The 18,640-nt window shown below is 38.5% G+C and overlaps 1 protein-coding gene across 1 annotated transcript in view; it reads right to left on the reverse strand.

The window, feature by feature from the left end:
• Nucleotides 1-292: 292 nt before the first annotated feature.
• The window catches only part of LOC101343039 (ATP-dependent RNA helicase DDX19B), a 20,174-nt gene continuing 1,826 nt past the window's right edge, over nucleotides 293-18,640 (reverse strand). The window contains exons 2-12 of the mRNA XM_004387805.2: nucleotides 11,456-11,504; nucleotides 10,464-10,517; nucleotides 9,385-9,520; nucleotides 8,956-9,048; nucleotides 5,548-5,650; nucleotides 4,922-5,036; nucleotides 3,033-3,210; nucleotides 2,450-2,687; nucleotides 1,732-1,894; nucleotides 1,014-1,205; nucleotides 293-598 (exon numbers count right to left, since the gene is read on the reverse strand). Coding sequence (XP_004387862.1) covers nucleotides 537-598; nucleotides 1,014-1,205; nucleotides 1,732-1,894; nucleotides 2,450-2,687; nucleotides 3,033-3,210; nucleotides 4,922-5,036; nucleotides 5,548-5,650; nucleotides 8,956-9,048; nucleotides 9,385-9,520; nucleotides 10,464-10,517; nucleotides 11,456-11,504 — 1,383 coding nt within the window. The 3' untranslated portion in view covers nucleotides 293-536. The remainder of the gene's footprint in view (nucleotides 599-1,013; nucleotides 1,206-1,731; nucleotides 1,895-2,449; nucleotides 2,688-3,032; nucleotides 3,211-4,921; nucleotides 5,037-5,547; nucleotides 5,651-8,955; nucleotides 9,049-9,384; nucleotides 9,521-10,463; nucleotides 10,518-11,455; nucleotides 11,505-18,640) is intronic.

The following is an 18,640-nucleotide window of genomic DNA, read 5'->3' on the forward strand; positions in this document are numbered from 1 at the left end:
CTCCCAAGTCCAGAGCAGCAGCTCACAGGCCTCCTCGGCTGCCTCACCCCACATTCCAAACACATGGCTGGGCTTACACACCTGTCCTACTTGGGGCCTCTCTCTCCATGTCCCCTCTTCACACCTATTCTGTCACTTCCACAAGGGCTGGAGGCTGGCCTGTACACTCCTAGCCAGAAAACAGCCACAGGCTGCCACAGGGGATCCTAGGGCCAGTGATAAGCCACAGCAGCTAGATTCGCATAATGATGGGGAGACACTGGTTTAAAAAAAAAAAAAAAAAAAAAGACGGAATTTCCAAAAGGTAAATTTCTGTGTATTCACGCCTAATCTTGAAAAGTTGTGTAAACAATTTTTTCTACCTTCCCCCATCATTTGCACAATTTTTTGTCAAGTCCAAACGTAATTTAAAATGAGGTAGGTAGTTTTCTCTACTCGCGCCTTCGTCTCTGTGGTGGCTGTGGGCCTGTGCCGTGAAAGCACTCATTTCCCACGCAGGGGAGCCCAAGGGTGGGCACCGCTCCCAGTGGAGCTTCTCAGTTGGCGATTTTCTCAATCTCGTCTAAATCATCCGTGTCCAATCTCTCTATCTTCTTATCTGGAAAAAAAAGATGCAAACAGAAATCAACATGGGGTTACCGTGGAGATATGGCTGGAGTCACTGGGGCAGGGATGGCGCAGCAGGGAGAGGACAGTCACAGGTCTCTGCATGCCTCCAGCTACAGCAATCCTTCCTTTAACCTCACAGGCTTGCGGCGCCCGAACAGGGGTCAGCAGGTGCTGGTCACTGCTACAGCAACAGAGCCCCAGTTCCCTTCAGCCCAGCCAAGGAGGCACTGGCATTCGAGCCCTGGACCCTCCAGGTGTGGTCTTTGAGAATGTCCCCATCTTAGGAAAGAAGGGGAACGTGGTCAGGGACAAAGGCCTCTCTCGGGGTCATAGGAAAACCCCCCGCTTTTCCCCACCCCCTGGTCGGGAAAAGGCGCCAGGCAGAGGACACTCCAGGGACTCACTAAAATGCCCCTCGATCCTGTTCAGGATGTTCATGCTGTGCTTGCTGTCTACCATGTTCACGGCCAGGCCCCTCTTGCCAAAGCGGCCAGTGCGCCCGATCCGGTGCAGGTACGTCTCATTGTCTGGGTTCCCATCCTTGTCCACAGGAAGGTCAAAGTTGATAACGACAGACACTTGTTCCACATCAATACCTGTATGAAGGAGAGTTGGAGACAGAGAGTAAGAGTAGATGGGAGACAAAATCATTGTTGCCCAAAGTCAGGTTGAGGTCCACCAACTTCAGGGGAGGGAAGAGTCTGAGGTGGGTCAGCTCTGGGACATGGTAGCACACAGAGGCATGTAGCACAACCCAGAGGAACAGAACAGGACTTTGGCAAGTGCTAACAACATTACGAAATCAGTAAGAGAGCTTTGCTGATACAGGTATCTGGAGATGCAGCTAAAAACTCACTGGGTGTGCTGAGAAGAGCATGCTCCGTCCTAAACCAGTCAGATGGCTCTACCTTTGCTCCCACCGAGCCAGGACTCCTGGCTCTTGTGAAAGTTCCTAACCACCGAGGGAAATCCAAACAGTTTCTCCTAGAAAATAATGTCACCACCAACCTTCTCCTCCCTGCTGTCTCCCCAAACCATATGAGTTTCCCATAAACAAGGATTTCTCTCTCTAATGGGGCCCGAGACCCCAAGCCTGACAGACCAGGACATATTATTGCTCACCACGGGCGCATACATTGGTGGTCACCAGAACCTTCTCTTTGCCTTCTCTGAAGCGCTCAATTACTGCAGCTCTCTGCTCCACCATCATTTCGCCACTCAGGAGAGCCACCTGGTGCCCTTCTTTTGAGAGCTCTGCTGCCAGCCAACTAGCTGTCTTGCGTGTCTGAAGTGAAAAGAATTATTTTAAATGGAGATACCTGTGGAAAAAAAATGAAGACACCAAGAAAAAGTGGCCTGTTGCCATTAGAATAATATGACAGTCCTGCTGAGTTAAGTCAGCAGGTCAGACTTAAATTTTCTCAAATAGAATTTTAGCCATATGATTTTTTTGGTTCAAATAACTGCTGTTAGTTTTTCATCTATGAAGACGTTGCTTTGGGCCAAAGATCTTCATTCCTACGTAGTGTATATTCTTAATGTTTAAAATTAAATCATTGGATTGTTACTTGGGGCTTCCTGTTTAAGTAATCTTCAAAAAGTAGGATCAATAAAGGTTCAGTTCTTCACAAAGTCTTTCCTTTACAATGCATTACAATCTGAGGAGAACATGCCCTGGGGCAGGTGAAGGTGAGTCCCCATTCTCTTTCTTGCCAGTGTGGGAACTGATCCTCCTCAGTACTACAGCGGATCTCTGGCTGGGAGGGGGAGGGGGGGCAGGGTAACACTCTGTGGTGTTGCTCTTCCCCTGTAGGCAGGTGGTGCTGCTGCTGCTACTCACATGGCAGAAGATCATGGCTTGGGCAATGGTGATGGCCCCATAGAGGTTACACAGGGCCTGGAACTTCTCATCTCTGTTACTGCACAGGACGTAATACTGCTTGATGGTGTCCAGTGTCTCCTCCTCACGCTTCAGTTTGATAATGTTTGGGTCTGGGACCACTTTCTGGGCAAACTTCCACACAGAGTCTTCGAAGGTGGCAGAGAAAAGCAGCATCTGGCAGTTCCTGGGCAGCATCCTGCAAGGCAAGGCCCAGGTATTTTGCATGATCCCTAGTTTTTCACTGGTAAAAGTAGAAGAATGGCCTCCCCAGACCTGGATGGCCCCAGGAAGGGTGCAAGGGGGAACGAAGCACCACAGGGAGTGGGTAGAAGACATGGGGTAAGATGGGTGGTGGTAGATTCCCTAAACATCCTTTTTCAACCCAGGCTTGGGAGTATGGTGGTCAGTGCTGACATGGAAATGGCCAATGAAACAAATAATTCTCTAAAGAACTTGACAGGAGCAAGATATCTGAAGTAAAGGGAGAAGATGCTACTGATCAGGAGGCTGAAGACTTCCTCCTTGCTCAAGCAGTTCCTACCTCTGGATACGGATGCTCTGATCTTGGTGGCCCTGAGTAGCTATCATCACATCAGCCTCATCCAGAACAAACACCTTGATCTTTTTGGGGTCAATGAACTTGAGCTTGGAACACCAGTCCAGGACGGTCCCGGGGGTGCCGATGACAATCTGCTCACTGATCTTCTGACCTCTTTCCACTGTGGAGAAAACAAGATGTTTTCTGTGGTGTTTCCACAGGATAGCCAGCCCTCCTCTTTGAGAAATTCTAAAGCCATGACATTATTTTAATACAACTTTTTAATGTTTGCATTAATGTTTTAAAGAAAGGTTAGGCTTGGATACCACTACAGTATTCAATGGACATAAAAACAGACAAAAATACTCAAAAGATATAAAAAATGAGAAAATAAAAACTTCTGTGTCATTCTTCTTCACTATAATCAGCCAATTCTCTTTTAGACATCTGGTGTCTTTTTTTTTTTTCTCTGTCAACACCATTCTACCTAGACCAGGATTATATTTCCTCATGAGTAGATTTTTCAGAGTTCTGATTTCTTCAATGTACTCTGTTCCCTCAAACTATCCTGGCATCTCTTTCAAACAAGTCAGTTACCTTTAAGTCCCCATTCCCCAAAGTCAGTAAGTAGGACTTATTATTTGAACAGCTTTATCTACTGAAGAAAACACAAGCTGCCTCTTTTTGAAAATGTGCTTCCCCAGACTAGGCCTGGCAAACCATGGCACATCCTCAGACCTGCGCGGTTCAGAACTGAAAAGAATCTGAGAACGGATACATCATCATTTGGCTCATTGTTTTCAGTTAGTCCGTACTTGTTAACTTTTTACTCCTTTAAGACTTATAACCTTGATTAGACACAAGTTCCCTCTAGTTACAGCCAGAAATTTTGCCCAAATGTGAAAGTTGAGTCAATTCAAAGCTAACAAGTATGCTGCTTCTGACTTCAGTTAAACAAACTAATTGCTCTGCCCGCCCCCACTACTTCAGAATTCTCTGCTCTTCTAACTCAAATCCAAATTGCAAAGTTTTAAAATGTCTTATGATTACCTTCCAACAAGTTTTATTTACTTTTTTTCTTTAGAACTGACTTCCAAGTTTGTATTAGGACATTGTATGTAGAGTTGATTTCTAGAAGTCATAAAGTCGTAACTTTGTTTTAAAGATCCATAAGATTCAAACAAACTTCCAGCAATACTTTATAAATTACCTAAATATTGTTTGTTGTAAAATAAACAAAAGTAGACAATAAAGAAAAAGGAAGGAAAAAAAAGAACCTCCCAGAGTTAACAACCAAGAACATTCCACGTTTTTGTTCTTCTAATGACATTAAAAAGAAGTTTAACAAATATATCCAGAATGTGGAACATTTTATAAGCAACTGGCTTAGTCTGTTCAAAAAGTGAGATATAATTGGGGGTAAAGAAGGTGGGGAGACCATTCAGAGTAAAAGAAACTTAGGGACACAACAACCAGATGCAATGCATGAACACTGATTAGATTTTGGCACAAAACAAAACAGCTGTACAAAAACCATCTTTGGAATGACTAAGGGAAAATGCAAATGGACTGATACTAGATATTAGAGACTATGCTTATTTTTTTGGTTGTGATAATGGTATTATGGGTATGCCAAAGAATGTCCATATTAAGAGATACATGCTGAAGTATTTAGGGATAAAGCGCCACTATGTGTATTTACCATTTACTTTCAAATGGTTCAAAAAAATGACAAAGTATACAGATAAAGCAAATACAGCAAAATGTTAGGTTTTTGAATCTACGTGGAGAATACATGTGTTCACTGTACTATTTCAACTATGTGTAGGTTTAAAAATTTTCAAAATAAAAAGTAACTAGATTAATGATTAAGATTACATATGTATACTCACATTTATTGCCTCGAACAGCATAAGCTAGCTTCAGTTCAGGGTAAAATTTGCCCATCTGCTCAATCACTTTTCCCGTTTGAAGGGCAAGCTCATACGTCGGGGAGAGGCACAAACACTGGCAGGGAAAGAGGGCAGAGACAGAATTCAAGACAATAGCCTTCAATGAGGCTGAGAAAAGACTATGTGAATTAAAGTGCATACTCATAAGCTAGAATTCTTAAGGTTGTGAATCTTGGGGTCAGAACTCAGGCTCAGTAAAAACACTAGAAAACAGCTATTAGCCATTAGAGTACAAAAACCCACATATGATTGAAGATCCAAAATTCCAACTGGAGATTAGCTTCCTTTTCACCTACTCAGAACTTTCTAGTGGATGATGCTTGTGGATGAAGGAGACATTCCTGCAAGTAAACGAGCCAGGCCTGTCCGTATCCCAAAACTGGCAAATCATGGAAAGGGGAACAGGGCCACTGTTGTTACTGGAAGGTCAACCATATTGCTTGTGCCTGACATGAGAGGTTCTAGTTTATGTAAAAAGTAATACACAGCTTAGTTTTTAACCCATCAAATGGAATTCTCCTTCCAGCTACAAGTTAGTACAAAACCCAAATTCATTAAGTTCTTACCTGGGGGTATCTGTTTGTGGGTTCTACTTGGCTGAGCATGGCCAACACAAAGGCAGCTGTTTTACCAGTACCCGACTGAGACTGGGCAATCAAGTTCTGTGGGCTGGACAAGAAAGCAAATTGTTTAGGAGCTTAAATCTCAAATATCCTTTTGGTTAATAAAAATGAAGAATAAAGCTCAACCAAAAGATCAGCATTCAAAATTCATTTATAGGAGACCTTGGATTCTGGAGCAGAGATACATATACTGGCTTCACAAGTACAGAGCACTACAGAGATTTTATGGTGGGATTTGATGCATGCCATATCATTTGTCTATTCTCCACACAGCAGCCAAAGCGATCCTTTTAAAATGTGAGTCAGCTCATGTCACTCCTTTTCTTACAAACTTTCCAACTGCTCCCCATTTCACTCAGAGTAAAAGTTTAAATTCTTACAATGGCCTACAAGGGCCGATCTGATCTGGCTCCCTTCCTTGCTCTCGTCTACTACTACTCTCCCCCTTACTCCTCCACTCTGCCACAATGGCCCCAATGCTGCTCCCAAAACATGTCAGACGTAGTCTGGCCTTAGGGTTTTGCACCGGCAGTGCCCTCCGCCTGAACAACCGTCCCCAGATAACTCCATGACTAACTCCCTCCTTTCTTTCAAGTCTTTGCTCGGATCACCTACTTGATGAGCTCCTACCCTAACCACTTAATTTAAAATTATAATTACTTCACGGGGTTGGCAACCACTGTCACAAAACAATGTGTGTATTAATTGTTTAATGAGAAATTAATTTGCTTGGTAAACTTTCACCTAATGCACAATTGAAAAAAAAAAAGATTGCATTTAAAAATAAAGTTAAAATTATGAAAATATTGCAACTATTTTAGAATAATAAGAAAGCAAAAAAAAAAAAAATTACAATTGGCTGTCTGCAGCCTACTTTGAAACACACTGAAAAACAAGATGTACTGGTAGACAGATATGTGATAAGGCATAGCAGAAAATGTTAGTGGCAGAATCTAGGTGGTAGATATATGGATGTTCACTATAAAATTCTTTCAACTTGTTGTATGCTTGAAATTTTTCATAATAAAATGTTGCGGGTACAAATGGCAACCAGGCTCCTGATCTCCTCTGTCATGCTCTACTTTTACCCATAGCACTTATCACCTTTTAACATATATTTTATTTTTAATAAAAATAAATGATCTATGTCCCAAACTAGAATGTAATCTCTTTATACAGAAAGCAGAATTTTGGTCTGCTTTGATCACTAATATATTCAACTGCCCAGAACAGTACCTGGTACATAGCAAACCAAAACCAAATCAAACCAAACCCACCGCCATGGAGTTGATTCCGACTCAGCGATCCTATAGGCACTCAATAAACATTTTTCAAAGAAGAAAGGTACTAAATAATTCTCGCAGATCTCATCTAGCATTCACAATTTAAAAAATGAGCTTCTACGAAAGCATCAAGGAGCCCTGGTGGCGCAGTGGTTAAAGTGATTGACTGTAAACCAAAAGGTCAGCAGTTCAAAACCACCAGCCACTCTGTAGGAGAAAGATGTGGCAGTCTACTTCTGTAGAGATTAAAGGGTTTGGTTTTTGGGGGTTTTTTTAATGAAAGCTTTAAGATTCACAAATTCAAATGATCAATAAGAAACAATCTAGCAAATACTCCAGTTATTCACCTTTATGTATGCTCAAAGTCCCAAGCTACAAAGAGACATTACTCATCTTGAAAAAAAGTCACTGTTTTGACGCTGAACAAAGATTGAGAAAATACAGCCATAAAATATCTATTTTTAGACAAACAGAAAAAGTTTCAGGACTGTCAAAGACTGAATTGTGTTCCCCCAAAATATCTGTCAACTTGGCTAGGCCATGATTCCCAATATTGTGTGTTTGTCTACCATTTTGTCATCTGATGTGATTTTCCTACCAGTTGTAAATCCTACGTCTATGATGTTAATAAGGGAGGAACCGAGGCAGTTATGTTAATGAGGCAAGACTCAATCTACAAGATTAGGTTGTGTTTTAAATCAATCTCTTTTGAGATATAAAAGAGAGAAGCAAGCAGAGAGACAGGGGTACTTCATACCACCAACAAAAGCAGCACCGGGAGCAGAGGGCATCCTCTGGACCTGGGGTTCCAGTGCTGAGAAGCTCCTAGACCGGGGAGGATTGATGACAAGGACCTTCCCCCGGAACTGACAGAGAAACTATTCCCTTAGAGCTGGCACTCTGAATTTGGACTTCTAGCCTCCTAGACTGTGAGAGAATAAATTTCTCTTTGCTGAAGCCATTCACTTGTGGTATTTCTGTTACAGCAGCACTAGATAACTAAGACAGGGACTTAGGATTCTAATGCAATAAAATTTTAACACAACCATACATAATGCAACCTGTTGCCGTTAGAATCGACTGTGACTCATAGCAACCCTATAGGATAGAGTAGAACTGCCTCCATAGGGTGCCCAAGGAGTGGCTGATGGATTCGAACTGCTGACCGTTTGGTTAGCAGCCGAGCTGTTAACCACTGCGCCACCTGGGCTCCCGATACATAATGTAGACATCAATTTTTATAAAAAATTCCTCAAGCTGTAGAACCTTACTGTTACTCAAAATGAGGTCTGAAACCAGGAGCATCTATATCATCTAGATTATTAGAAATAATAAGAATCAGAATCTATATTTTAATAAGTTCCTATGAGGTTCATGAAGCAGCCCTCGTGGCACAGTGATTAAGTGCTTGGCTAACTTAAAGTTTGGTGGTTTGAACCCGCCAACCACTCTGCTGGAGAAAGATGTGGCAGTCTGCTTCTGTAAAGATTACAGCCTTGGAAACCCTATGGGGTGGTTCTGCTCTGTCCAAAGGGTTACTATGAGTCAGAATGGATTTGATGACAGTGGATTTGGTTTGGTTTTATGAGGTTCATACAGCCATTAAGTTTGAGAAGCACTGCACCAGGAAACCACCTTAGTAATCATACTGTTCAGGACTCCTAAGAGCTTGTTTTTTTGCCTCCTATAACTAACAAATTTTATATATTCATATAATGAAATCATGGTTGTCACTAAAAGTATATGAATGATATATATGTATATTTAATGACATAGAAAGATGACCATATAATTAAGTAAAAGAAAATAACCAGCATATAAAACATTACATATGGTTCCAATTTTTAATTTAAAATTATACATATATAAGTTTATGCAGAAAGAAGTCTAGTAGTCTCTGCTCCAAAATGTTAGTAGTGTGTAGGGGAGGAAGATTACAGACAACTTCTTTTTTCTTATTTCTGTTTGTTTACTTTTCTATAATAAGCATGTATTACTAGTATAATTTTTTTTAAATAATAAAGTTTAAAAAATTAAAAATGAAAGAGAGTTGTATCCAGATACATACGGTTCAGCAAGCATCAAAGGCAATGCATTCTCTTGTATCTTGGATGGACGGTTGAAGCCCATGGCATAGACTCCCTGGAGAAGCTGTGGTTTCCTAGAAAAACAGTTAAAGATGAAAGTTACAGGCTCTTTGGCTGAGGAAAAAAGGAAAATATTTGAGGGATTTCTACTGTTCTTTTACTGCTGTTACACAGAATTTGTAACTAACAATACTTGAGTCATGTACATGCTGAACTGAGCACAATGTGTGACTGCAGCTAACGCTTTTCTAGGTTACCTGGAAATTCTACTTAAAAGCACAAAACTGCTAAATTCTTTTATTAACCTTGTGTTAGCAAAAAAGTCTGCTGTGATGAAACAATATGTATAACAGGGTTAATATCTCTATTTACATGCAAAAGGGAGTCCCAGGAAGTAAGCAAATACTCACAGCCGGAGCTCTTCGAAAGACTTCACAGAGTAGAGGGGAGAATTTGGATCCCGCTGCAGGACTTCCACCTGGTTTGTGTTATCAACAAGGTTGCTTCTGATCAGCTTGTTGAGTAAGGACTGGGCAGCTCTGTCCTCTGTCAGGGAAAAAAAGAGCAAAGATTTTTAAAAGTCTGTGAACTCCACAATGATCTCACCTGAATTCAATTGCCATTGTATTTTTAAGTAATAATGTGTATTTGGATTGGGCCTTCTAATTCAAGGTACATTACAGTTTTGATTAATAAATATAATTAAAATTGATCCTTTTTTCAGGTGAAGAGGTGTCTCCTCTATTCAAGACTAACATTATTTTTTTAGTAACTTATTTTATTTTTGTTGTTGAGAATATACACAGCAGAACATGCATCAATTCAACAATTTTTACATGTATAATTCAGTGACATTGATTACATTCCTCGAGTTGTGCAACCATTTTCACCCTCCTTTTCTGAGTTGTTCCTCCTCCTAAAATAGTTTGTTTTTTAAAAGGAAAGATTATGATACCCACATCAACTGTCTGTCCTTAATTATTTCCAGAAATCTATTCTAAGTTCTCCTTTTCTGAGGTTATCTATTTCTCCTATCTAGACCAATATTTACTCCCCAATTGGCACTCAATATAAACTTAAAATTATTAGCTTAAACATATCACAACAATTAAAAACAGGAATTAACAAAGTCTATAACTTGATACCAGATAAGCTGATTATTTTGTCATCCATTTTGAATGTGTCTAAATGTCATTAAGTATTATTTTATTAGATTATAGTGAAGCTGCTTAAAATTTCTTTATAATGCCCGGTACAAAGCATTCAGGGAATATTTCCTGCTGCTGCTGAAGTTCATCATTTGTTTATTGTAAAATTTCCCTAAAATGTAAACCAACAGAATTCACCTACTGACTATTTGTTGAACTTTTATGCTAGCACTGTGATTTCCATTAAGGTCAAGACAAGCTAAGTGTAAAAATAAAGCCTTATAATAACGTATTCTCTTAAAATGTAGAACTTCATTTATATAGCTCTACGACTATGTTACCTTTTTCTTCTTCATCTGTCTTCTCTGTATTAGTATTGGTCTTGACAACAGCACCTTTATCAGACACAAAATGGTCATCATTCAAAATTATATCCCATACCCAGCAGCTGAGACAATTCAAATTCTATGACACTAGAAATGTAAAGGCCTAGGAAGCAAAAAAATTAATGAGGAAACCAAGCCACTGATAAAAACATTTTATTATTCCTAATCAAACAAAGGTACGAAACACTGTTGCTTGTATTTCAATTCCTTCCTATCGCAGGTCACCTCACCCTACTTAAAAAATTAATGTTTATTTCCCTCAAAACGTCAATATTTCTAAAATGTTAATAGAAAGATGATTATAGCAGAATGATCAAAGACCTCCCTGATGCCCAAAAGAGGAACATCTAAGCAAATCATACCATCAGTATTCCAACACAATAATGCCATTAAAATTATATATATGTAAACGGTTGATTAATACAAATATATATTCAAACAATGTTAGTTTTTTGAAAAATAACACAAATGAGTATGTAGTTATGTAAAAATACATGAAGTACACAGAAGACGATTGTAAGTGAATTCAAAGTGAGGTAATGTTACATTTTCCCCCCTATAATATTAACTGTATCAACAAAAATTTAATAGAAATCTTAGATTTTTGATAGCTCTGATTTCAGAATAATTAGGATAGGTAAACTCTCAGGTTGTTCATAGTTTGTCTATCTTATCCCAAAATAAGGAAAATTAAAACAACAACAAATAATCTTTGGCAGTATATCCCCACGGTTAGTAATAAATTTATTAACTTATAAGCTGGTTAGCCATCCTCGTGCTTATATTAAGCAAACTTTGGTGATACAAGCCAGTTTGCTGATTCCCAAATCAAACAACTGCCAACATTTGCCTGTCTGGTACATAAGTTTTTTTCAGGCAGTTGTTACACCAAAACAGAAATACTAAAAGAAATCATATTTCTTTAAAACTAGCTTTCAGTTACTCACCATTGGCATCTAGTTTGATTTTCTCTTCCTTAAGATGCAAGTTGCTCAACTAAATGGAGAATATGGGGGGGAAAGTGTTAGGCAAATCACTGAAAAGATTTTGAATCCACAGAGCCTCCTCAGTGAAGCTGGGCTGAAATGAGCCAGTCGCAAGACCTGTTCATAGTTAGGTTGTCTGCTGGGCTCTTTTGGTCTGCTAAATGTTTGAGTTAGAATAAATAAAACTTCCCATAAATTCAGCAATAGAAAAAAATTACTACACAACAGCTGAACATCCACACTTCCTAATTACAATCCCGAGAGAGAAGTATAATCTGTGTTTGCTTCATGCTCTGATTACAGATCCCCTCTTTGTGGGTATTTTTTATCAATCTCTCATATTCCAAACAAGAGATTTAAAGAGATGTTGCAAAATGCAGTCACACCTCAGACAGAGAACAGCAAGTTGGGAGGACTATAACGAACGGCACCTGTGTGTGGGGAGGAGTCAGTCAGGCGGCAGAGTATGTCCAAGCCATAGGACCACTCCTGCTTAAATGCAGCCTCAAACTGAAGTCGTCTTGTACTGACTGACTCATATTTTAAACTGAGAACAGCCTGTGTCATCAAAATAGCCACCAGGCTGAAGTGGGACTAGAAAGGAAGAGACATATCAGAGAGATTTCAAAAAAGAAAAAAGAAAGAATTTTTATGACTTTGATCAAACACTCTAAATTAGGAGTATCCTAGTAGGATTTATCTCACTTATTAGAATGCAAATACCCTAAAGATGGGTTATTTTTATTTTTAATCAATCTTTGGACCTAGCACAAAGCAGGTGCTCAAATCATAAAACAGTAAGTGAGACCTAGGACACCATCTAGTCCAGGGTAAAAGAATGAAAATCACCACAATCAAATGGTAATTTGTTAAAGCACCATCTAACACTGACTGAGGTTCTTTATGCGATCATCTCTGTCTTTACTCTAGGTCCAAGAAGGAATGAAAAACTGTTTTAGTGGGGACTTAGCTGGGAATGGAGGAGCCTTACTTCATTTGATATCCTACTTTTATAATATCCATATATTTGTAATGCTTTTAATACTTTAGTTTTAAGCTTACTTTAAAATAAATGAAAACTATACACTTGCACTTTTTATTTTATTCAAAAGTTACTTCAGAAATGATTCCTGAGCTATAAAAGGAGGACAATTTAATGGTAAATGAACTACAATGAATAGGGATTGCCTTAGGCAAAATTGTGAAGGAAGAGACTGAGAAAATCTGATAACAAGGGGAAGGCACTGAGGGATGAAAAAATAAATACAGAATCTAAGGTTTACTTATCTAAAAGGAGTAAGAAATGAAGCTTGATGAATACTGAAAATACAGATTAAACACAGTAACCTTGCTCAGTGCATCTGACAGGCACCTCTGTCTTGCAGGCCTGTGCGGATCCTCAGTAGGAGTTCAACATGGCACAGGTGTCTCTAATATTTGTTCATTTTTAGAATACTGTGACCTATTATAATTTACCTGTGCATGGTTAAATAGATTTGCAAATCTTATCCAGGTTCAACTAATCTGCACAATATGAACAAGTAATTTAAAGAGATTCCTGAAAAGAAACTGTGAATTTTAGATAATAACAACAAGCTATCACTTATATAACACTTATACCATTCATGTCCATAACTCAGTGAGGTAGGTACTATGATTATCCCTATTTTACAGAGGAAACTGAGGCATAGAAAGGTTAAGTAACTTGCCCAAGGTCACCTAACTAGGAAGTGATGGAGCCAGAATACAAATCCAAGTCTGCTGGGCTACAAAGTCTGAGCTCTTAACTTTTTTTTTTTTAATTCTTTTTTTTCTTTACTGTTGTAGTTTAAGTGAAAGTTTACATTTCCAGTTTCTCATCCAGAAATTTATACATAGTTATGTGACCCTAATTGCTCTCCCTATACTGTGACAGCACACTTCTCTCCTTTCCACTCCTGATTTCCCATGTCCATTCAACCAGCTCCTAACCCTCTCTGCCTTCTCATCTCACTTCCGGACAGAAGCTGTTCATTTAGTCTCATGTATCTACTTGAGCTAAGAAGCACACTCTTCACAAGTATCACTTTATATCCCATAGTCCAGTCCAAGCTTTGTCTGAAGAGTTGGCTTTGGCAATTGTTTTAGTTCTGGGGTGACAGAGAGTCTGGGGGCCATGCTTTCCGGGGTTCCTCCAGTCTCAGATCATTAAGTCTGGTCTTCTTACTAGAATTTGAGTTCTGTACCCCACCTTTCTCCTGCTCCATCAGGGACTCCCTGTTGTGTTCCCTGTGGTGGCTGGGCACCATCTAGTTCTTCTGGTCTCAGGCTGATAAAGTCTCTGGTTTATGTGGCCCTTTCTGTCTCTTGGGCTAATACTTTCCTTGTATCTTTGGTGTTCTTCATTCTGAGCTCTTAACTTCTAGAGAACAGTGCCTCTCATAGATAATTCTAATTGCAAAGAAAATATTAATCTTAAAGATAAAGGAATTGAAAATATGTGTCTATGCAAAAATTTGTACATAATCATAATATTCATAATACCCCAAAAGTAGAAAAATCCAAATGTCCACCAGTTGATAAATGAATAAAATGTGATATATCCATACAATGGAATATTATTCAGCAATGAGAAGAAATGAAGTACTGATTTATGCCTCAACATGGATGAACCTTGAAAATACTATGCTAAGTGAAATAAGCCAGCCACAAAGGACCGCATATTGTATGATTCCACTTTTACGAAATGACCTGAATAGGTAAACCCAGGGAGACAAAGTAGATTGGTGGTTGCCAGGGACTAGGGATGTTGGAGGGAAATGGGGAGTGACAGCTAAAGGGTAGAGTTTCTTTTCGGCATGATGAAAATGTTCTAAAAGCAACTGTGGTGATGGCTACACATTTCTGTGAGTATACTAAAAACCAGCAAACTATACACTTTAAATGGGTGAGTTGTATAATATGTAAATTATATCTAAAAAAGCTTTTATTTAAAAACAAAACAACCACAGTAGAATCCTACCACAATACTCAAAAAGTAGGGCCCCAAGATTCAACTTCATAAAATGTAGGGTTTTGTTGTTGTGAGATTAATAAAGTGGCTGGTATGGATCTGCTGAGGAAGATAGAGCTAATCATGTTATACCTGAATTTTCATTATCACAGGTGCATTATTCTGACTTTCTGTTCTACCTTAGAGATAATTCTAATGACACAAACTCAAGCAAAAAAGAAAAGACAAAGCTGTTTCCTACTGTTAACAAACTCTCAGACATACTTACAGGTTAAAATAATGACACTGAAATGACAAAAAGTTAGCCCCCCCAAACAAACTATCAAAATTATTTGAACTATGTATTTATATCTACAATGGTTAATATTTTTTTCAAGTTGTATATTGTGCCTTGAGACATTAGCTAATGGGAATCTGATGCCAGCACAAAGCACAGAAAGACATTTTAAAATAGTTTATTTCATCTATATCTCAGCCTTCATTATCTGAGTGTTATAATGTATATAAAATTTTTAGTAAAATAGTACAACATGTAATTTCTAAATAGATACATATTGAGGTACCTGCTCAAAACTTTCTTTTTAACATGGCCTTGAAAGGGAAAAATTGAGACTAGAGTTCACTTACTCAGTTAATAGTGCCCGCTAGACTAGGAATGAGGAATGCCAAAATGAATTAGCTAAGGGCTACAGTTGAGGGAGAAAGTGCCATAATGAAAATGGAAGTATTAAGTGGAAATATATAGACCAAGTACTAAGACCTCAATGCTCCCTCCACTGTCTCCTCCCATTCAGCTCCCAAAACACTGAGAGTCAAACCTCCAGCCTCCAGGCAGGAGATTAGATGATCCCTCTCTAAAAAGTCTGACCAGTTCCAGGAGAAAGTTCTCAGGACGCTGATGTGGGAGGATCCCCAACTAAAGAGATACAGTGAAGGTGAGAGTTGCCAAGCCTTACTCGTGTTTAGAGCTTCCACACTTCTAGTCATCCACTCTTAAAACTGAGTAGACAATTAAGGATTACTAGACATCTGAGAAGTCTCCATCATGAACAGATACTAAAACAAATAAATTAAAGCACCTTTCAGGAAACAGAGACTGTGCAGAGAGAAGAAAACAAACAATTACTAATGTCCCCAAAATGATGACAGGATACTGTAGCCGTGAATTATGCCCAAAACATTGTAAAAAAAAAAAAAAAAAGAAAAAAAAAGAACATTAAGGGAAATGGAAAAAGTTAGCTCTTGAAATTAAAAACATGATAGTAGAAATGAAAAACTAAATAGGTTAGAAGATAGTTGAGAAAATCTCCCAGGAAATACAGCAAAAAGACAAAGATGGGAAATGGAAGAAAAAAAGATAAAAGTTAAGGACTCTTTTCAATAAATGGTGCTAGAACATTCAGATATCCATATGGCAAAAAAATGAACCTCAATCCATACCTTCCACCACATCATTAAAAAGTTAACTCGAAATGAATCATAGACATAAATGTACAACTTAAGCATAAAACTGCTGGAAGAAAACACGGTAGAAAATCTTTGTGGCCTTGAGTAAGGCAAATTTCTTAGAACACAAAAAGCATTAATCATTAAAAAGTGGATAAATTAGAATCTGTCAAATTTGAAAATGTGTAGTTCTTCAAAAAGTACTATTTAAAAAACAAAAAGAAAAGTTGCCATCTGGGAGAATAAATGCAAAAAACATATCTGATAAAGGACTTGTATCCAAAACATATAAAGAACTCTTCCAACTCGATAAGAGAGCAACTTGATTTTTAAAAACGGGCAAAAGATTTGAAAAGCTACTTCAAAGTTACATGGACAGCAAATAAGCACATGAAGAAGTTCTCAACACCATTAGTCATTAGGGAAATGCAAACTAAACCACACAACAATACCATTATAAACCTGTTAGAATGGAGAAAAAACTGACAATACTGTGCTAGGTAGGATGTGGAACAACTGCAAAATATTACAGCCACTTTGGAAAACAGTTTGGCAGTTTTTTATAAACACTTACCATATAATCCAGCAAATCCCACTCTTACGTATCTGCCCACTAAAAATCCAAACATATGTCCAAACAAAAATCTGTAGCCTAATGTATACAGCAGCCTTATTCGTAATTGCTAAAAACTGGAAAATATGCAAACGTCCATCAACAGAAAAATAAGGAAACTGTCGTACATCTACACAAATACTACTGATACACGCCACAACACAGTTGAATCTGAAATGCATTATTCTAGGTGAAAGAAGCCAGACTTCTCCAATGGTTACATATTGTATGATTCCATTCATACGACATTTTGGAAAAAATAAAATCGTATTGACAGAAAACAAACCAGCAGTTTGCCAGAGAAGGGTAGGAAGAAGGGAGTGACTGCAAAGAAGTTCAAGGGAACTTTTGGGGATGGTGAAAATGTTCTATATCTTAATCATTGTGGTGATTATAAAACTATATGCCTTTATCAAAATTCACAGAACTGTATCCCTAGCAAGGGTGAATTTTACTATATGTAAATTATACCTCAATCAACCTGACTTAAAAACAATTTAAGGACCAGTCCAAGAGATCCAATAACCAACTAATGAATATGAGAAAGAATAAAAAAGGAAGAAATCAACAATGAAATCATTCAAGAAAATTTACAATAACTGAAGGACAAGAGATTTCCAGATTGAAAGGACTCACCCAGCAAAATAGATGAAAATATACCCATATCAAGGCATATTATCATGAATTTTCTGAATACTAGATACAAACAGAAGATTCCCCAAGCTTAGAAAGGGGGAGAAACAGGCCACATCAGGAATCAAAATGGTCTCAGACATCTCAACAATAAATACAGAAATCTAAAGGCAATGGGGTGTTCTGGAGTGTGCAGTTAACGCACTTAGCTGCAACCAAAAGGTTGGTGGGTTGAGTCCATTAAGAGGAGACTTGGAAGAAAGGCTTGGCAATCATCCACTTCTGAAAAATCAGCCACTGAAAACCCTATGTAGCACAGCTCTATTCCAACACACATGGGGTCACCATGAGTCAGAATTAACTGAAAGGCAACTCGTTTTAAAGGCAATGGAACAATGCCTTTAAAAATTGGCAGGAAAATAATTCCCAACCTATGAAACTACCCTCAATCAAATTATTATTCAAATGATAGGGCAAATAAAGACATTTTCAGACATGCAACATCTTAGAAAACTTACTTCACATATACCTCCAGAAAGCTGAAGGATGGCTACACCAAAATAAGGGAATAAATCAATACAGAGAGAGAGGATACAGATAGGAGGGGATCCAACATAAAATAAAGGTGGAAGGCATTCCCAGAATAAGACTGAAGGGAAATCTGCCCCATTGTCCCAACCCCCTCCCCCCAAAAATTTGCCCTCCAAATGTAAAGGGCAACCAGTCCCACTTGAAGCAGGCTCAAAGATCTAGGAGAGATGGAATTGATAGAATACTTTATGTGTCTCAACATTCTTAGATAAATTTAGGCAGCTGACAAAGAGTTTGGAGTTGAATTGGTGATAAGTACATAGAATATGAAGCAAAAACACACAAAAAACCCAAACCAAACCCTTTGCCATCGAGTTGATTCCGACTCATAGCAACTCTACAGGACAGAGTAGAACTGCCCCCATAGGATTTCCAAAGAGCAGCCGGTCGATTTGAACTGCTGACCTTCTGGTTAGCCACCAGGGCTCCCAAAAACAAGACAGTTGTAAATGCCAAGGAAAATAAAAATTTCTGCAGGAAAGTAAAAGTATTCATAGGTTACTAATAGTACAAACACTGATCTAACTAAAATCACAGTATAATGTAATGAAAAGACGGGGAATAGGGAAGTGTGCATGTTTGCTGAGGAAAGGAGGATGGAGGAAGGGCCAAAATCAATAAATACCAGAAACTGAAAATTTAAGATGTAGCAAAACAGGCATGTTATTTAGAGAAGGAAGAAGTAAGTGTTATCAATCAGTTTTAAAGAGAAAAAATCAGTTGCTTCTGGAGAGGAAAAATATTGGTAGTGGTGGGAACTGCTATTGGTAAAACTCTTCATTTTTTATTTTTATTTATTTTTTTATTGTACTTCAGGTAAAGGTTTACAGAACAAAGTTTCTCATTAAACAGTAGTACACATATTGTTTTA

The sequence above is a fragment of the Trichechus manatus genome, unplaced genomic scaffold (genome assembly GCF_000243295.1).
Source record: "Trichechus manatus latirostris isolate Lorelei unplaced genomic scaffold, TriManLat1.0 scaffold00194, whole genome shotgun sequence".
NCBI classification, from domain to species: Eukaryota; Metazoa; Chordata; class Mammalia; order Sirenia; family Trichechidae; genus Trichechus; species Trichechus manatus.